At 32.8% G+C, this 2638-nt stretch overlaps 1 protein-coding gene across 1 annotated transcript in view; it reads left to right on the forward strand.

The window, feature by feature from the left end:
* Positions 1-2638, forward strand: part of LOC306797514 (interphotoreceptor matrix proteoglycan 2-like) — a gene marked incomplete at its 5' end in the record, with an annotated part of 24621 nt that continues 21983 nt past the window's right edge. Inside the window, one exon of the mRNA XM_079296879.1 lies at positions 1-79. Coding sequence (XP_079153005.1) covers positions 1-79 — 79 coding nt within the window. The remainder of the gene's footprint in view (positions 80-2638) is intronic.

The following is a 2638-nucleotide window of genomic DNA, read 5'->3' on the forward strand; positions in this document are numbered from 1 at the left end:
ATGGCAGGACGGTTTGGGAGGTTGGTGCTGTGGACGCTGGGAGCTGTGCTGCTGTCGGGACGCGTCTACACAGAGACAGGTACACATCGAGCTATTAGTACTACAAACGGATACTTATACCTGTGTTCAACGCTTTTATTACTACTAATGGATACTTATACCAGTGTTCAACGCTTTTATTACTACTAACGGATACTTATACCTGTGTTCAACGCTTTTATTACTACTAACGGATACTTATACCTGTGTTCAATGCTTTTATTACTACTAACGGATACTTATACCTGTGTTCAACGCTTTTATTACTACGAACGGATACTTATACCTGTGTTCAATGCTTTTATTACTACTAACGGATACTTATACATGTGTTCAATGCTTTTATTACTACTAACGGATACTTATACATGTGTTCAATGCTTTTATTACCACTAACGGATACTTATACCTGTGTTCAACGCTTTTATTACCACTAACGGATACTTATACATGTGTTCAATGCTTTTATTACTACTAACGGATACTTATACCTGTGTTCAACGCTTTTATTACTACTAACGGATACTTATACCTGTGTTCAATGCTTTTATTACTACTAACGGATACTTATACCTGTGTTCAACGCTTTTATTACTACTAACGGATACTTATACCTGTGTTCAACGCTTTTATTACTACTAACGGATACTTATACATGTGTTCAATGCTTTTATTACTACTAACGGATACTTATACCTGTGTTCAATGCTTTTATTACTACTAACGGATACTTATACCTGTGTTCAACGCTTTTATTACTACTAACGGATACTTATACCTGTGTTCAATGCTTTTATTACTACTAACGGATACTTATACCTGTGTTCAATGCTTTTATTACTACTAACGGATACTTATACATGTGTTCAATGCTTTTATTACTACTAACGGATACTTATACATGTGTTCAATGCTTTTATTACTACTAACGGATACTTATACATGTGTTCAATGCTTTTATTACTACTAACGGATACTTATACATGTGTTCAATGCTTTTATTACTACTAACGGATACTTATACATGTGTTCAACGCTTTTATTACTACTAACGGATACTTATACCTGTGTTCAATGCTTTTATTACTACTAACGGATACTTATACCTGTGTTCAACGCTTTTATTACTACTAACGGATACTTATACCTGTGTTCAATGCTTTTATTACTACTAACGGATACTTATACCTGTGTTCAACGCTTTTATTACTACTAACGGATACTTATACCTGTGTTCAATGCTTTTATTACTACTAACGGATACTTATACCTGTGTTCAATGCTTTTATTACTACTAACGGATACTTATACATGTGTTCAACGCTTTTATTACTACTAACGGATACTTATACCTGTGTTCAATGCTTTTATTACTACTAACGGATACTTATACATGTGTTCAATGCTTTTATTACTACGAACGGATACTTATACCTGTGTTCAATGCTTTTATTACTACTAACGGATACTTATACCTGTGTTCAATGCTTTTATTACTACTAACGGATACTTATACATGTGTTCAATGCTTTTATTACTACTAACGGATACTTATACCTGTGTTCAATGCTTTTATTACTACTAACGGATACTTATACATGTGTTCAATGCTTTTATTACTACTAACGGATACTTATACCTGTGTTCAATGCTTTTATTACTACTAACGGATACTTATACATGTGTTCAATGCTTTTATTACTACTAACGGATACTTATACCTGTGTTCAATGCTTTTATTACTACTAACGGATACTTATACATGTGTTCAATGCTTTTATTACTACTAACGGATACTTATACCTGTGTTCAACGCTTTTGTTACTACTAACGGATACTTATACATGTGTTCAATGCTTTTATTACTACTAACGGATACTTATACCTGTGTTCAACGCTTTTATTACTACTAACGGATACTTATACATGTGTTCAATGCTTTTATTACTACTAACGGATACTTATACATGTGTTCAACGCTTTTATTACTACTAACGGATACTTATACCTGTGTTCAATGCTTTTATTACTACTAACGGATACTTATACATGTGTTCAACGCTTTTATTACTACTAACGGATACTTATACCTGTGTTCAATGCTTTTATTACTACTAACGGATACTTATACCTGTGTTCAATGCTTTTATTACTACTAACGGATACTTATACATGTGTTCAACGCTTTTATTACTACTAACGGATACTTATACCTGTGTTCAATGCTTTTATTACTACTAACGGATACTTATACATGTGTTCAATGCTTTTATTACTACTAACGGATACTTATACCTGTGTTCAATGCTTTTATTACTACTAACGGATACTTATACATGTGTTCAACGCTTTTATTACTACTAACGGATACTTATACATGTGTTCAACGCTTTTATTACCACTAACGGATACTTATACCTGTGTTCAATGCTTTTATTACTACTAACGGATACTTATACATGTGTTCAACGCTTTTATTACTACTAACGGATACTTATACCTGTGTTCAACGCTTTTATTACTACTAACGGATACTTATACATGTGTTCAATGCTTTTATTACTACTAACGGATACTTATACCTGTGTTCAACGCTTTT

This window comes from Melanostigma gelatinosum, assembly GCF_949748355.1.
Source record: "Melanostigma gelatinosum genome assembly, chromosome: 24".
Taxonomy (NCBI): Eukaryota; Metazoa; Chordata; class Actinopteri; order Perciformes; family Zoarcidae; genus Melanostigma; species Melanostigma gelatinosum.